Source organism: Octopus bimaculoides, chromosome 23 (genome assembly GCF_001194135.2).
Source record: "Octopus bimaculoides isolate UCB-OBI-ISO-001 chromosome 23, ASM119413v2, whole genome shotgun sequence".
Taxonomy (NCBI): domain Eukaryota; kingdom Metazoa; phylum Mollusca; class Cephalopoda; order Octopoda; family Octopodidae; genus Octopus; species Octopus bimaculoides.
This window is the reverse complement of record NC_069003.1, coordinates 30706629-30708722: the sequence shown is the minus strand read 5'-3', so window position 1 is coordinate 30708722 and position 2094 is coordinate 30706629. Positions and strand designations below refer to the sequence as shown.

The 2094-nt window shown below is 36.7% G+C and overlaps 1 protein-coding gene across 4 annotated transcripts in view; it reads left to right on the top strand.

Annotated features, from left to right (window-relative positions):
* LOC106870412 (otoferlin) overlaps nt 1-2094 on the top strand; it is a 360495-nt gene that overhangs the window by 300380 nt on the left and 58021 nt on the right. For all 4 annotated transcript variants that reach the window (XM_014916475.2, XM_014916474.2, XM_014916476.2 and 1 more), the window contains one exon: nt 1587-1768. In XM_014916475.2, the coding sequence (XP_014771961.1) occupies nt 1587-1768 (182 nt within the window). The remainder of the gene's footprint in view (nt 1-1586; nt 1769-2094) is intronic.

The window sequence follows — 2094 nt, the reverse complement described above, 5'->3', positions numbered from 1 at the left end:
TATATATATATATATATATATATATATATTAGTAACACCAATGATGACAACATCGACAATGACAGTGATGGTGGTGATGATGACGACGATGAGGATGATGGTGGTGGTGGTGGTAGGGATGACAACGACGATGACAGTGATGATGGTGATAGTGGTGGTGATGATGAGATGAGATGACGATGATGATGATTCCAATGATGGCAACAACCACAATGTCAACAACCCCACCCCCACCCACAATTTAGATGATGATGATGATGATGATGATATATACTTATCAGTGTCTCTAATAATGCCACGTCATTATTCACCGTTTCTTATCTAAAGCAATTTCCTACCTGTCAAAGGGGCAAATTAATTCCACTTCGTTAGTGTTTTCTCACTTGGTTCTATCTCGTTTATTTACTTCTAGCTTACACTCTTGTCTCTCTTTCTTTTTTTTCTTTAATATTCCTTTTAGTATCTATTTTGTCCTTCTCTCTATCTTTGTCTGTTGTATTAATTGTTTGGCCCCAGACAAAACCCTCATTGAGCAGACTTATAGTACAACCCTTTTCATCCCAAACTACCTGAGACTGACCCTGATTCTATAATACAAGATCCCTAACTTAAAGTACCAGTTATACACTGGGGTCAATGCAATCAACTAGCCCCATTTCCCAAAATTTTCGGCCTTATGGCTATTGTAGAAAGGATCATTATTATTATTATTATTATTATTATTATTATTATTTATTATCTATTATTATTTATTATTTATTATTATCATTGCCTTTGCACAGCTTCTAAGGCTGGAGATGTACTACGGTGTCAGCTGTTCACTGCCAGTGAACTAAGGTAACACCCCTTATATTTCGAGCACCTTCCGGAGTATTCGAGCGGTTCCAGGCAGTGCTGTTTTCTGCAAGTGCTCCACCCTTATTGCAGCCCCTATTTGTTCCATGTACTTCTCAAGATTTTTGCTCACTGTTCCCAGGGCTCCAACAATTATTGGTACTACTACCACCTTTTTCATCGACCACAACTGCTTAACCTCCCAAGCTAACCTGTTATATTTACCGACTTTTCTTTCTTCCTTATCACATACCTTGTTATCTGCGGGCATGCTATATCTATGATCCAACATAGTTTGTTTTCTTTTTCAATTCAGACTATGTCCGGTTTCCTATTCTCTATCTCATGGTCATCCTGAATAATAAATTATTATTATTATTATTATTATTAATATTATTATTATTCCAAGGTAGTGAGCTAGCAGAACCAGTAGTACACTGGGCAAAATGCTTAGCAGTATTTTGTCCATCTGCACGTTCTGAGTTCAAATTCTCCAAGGTACCGAGCAATGGGACTGAACCCCAAAACATGAAATTATTAACCAAGCTTCTAAACCACGCAGCAATGCATGCCTCCCACTATTTCAAATTTTACATTTTTCTCTCTCTTTTTTTTTCCATATTTTTATCTAATTTTTATTATTGTTTTTTTCTCCTCCCTTCTTTCAATCTTCATTGCATTTTTCGTCGCTATATAACCCTTGTTTATTTTCCTACTCATTTAATGTTTTTGCCATTTTTTTTTTTCATCAGGTTCCCTGACTTTGGACTTGAATCATTTCCCACGAGGTGCCAAATCCTCAAAATTATGTACCCTTGACATGCTAAAAACTGATGGAACCGTGCCCCAGATGTCATTATTCAAACACAAGAGAGTGAAGGGTTGGTGGCCGTTTGCAGTGAAGAACGAGAACAATGACGAGTACGAACTGACGGTAAGCCTGCTGCCTCCATGGCTTTTCCTCTCCTTTTTAAATCCACGATTCTTTCCTTTGTGCTGCTGTTGCAGTTGTTGTTGTTGTTGTTGCTGTAATTGTCATCCCCCTCCTCCTCCACCTACCTCTTCCTTTTCTTCTTCTCCTCCTCCTCCGCCTCCAGCTTACTTATTTTTACTGGCAACCAGAGAGCTTTGGCTACTCCTCGAAAAATTTTGTAAGCAAGCTAAAATAACACTACACACACACATATATATATATATATATATATATATATATATTTATATAATATTTTATATATATATATCTATTATATTATATATATA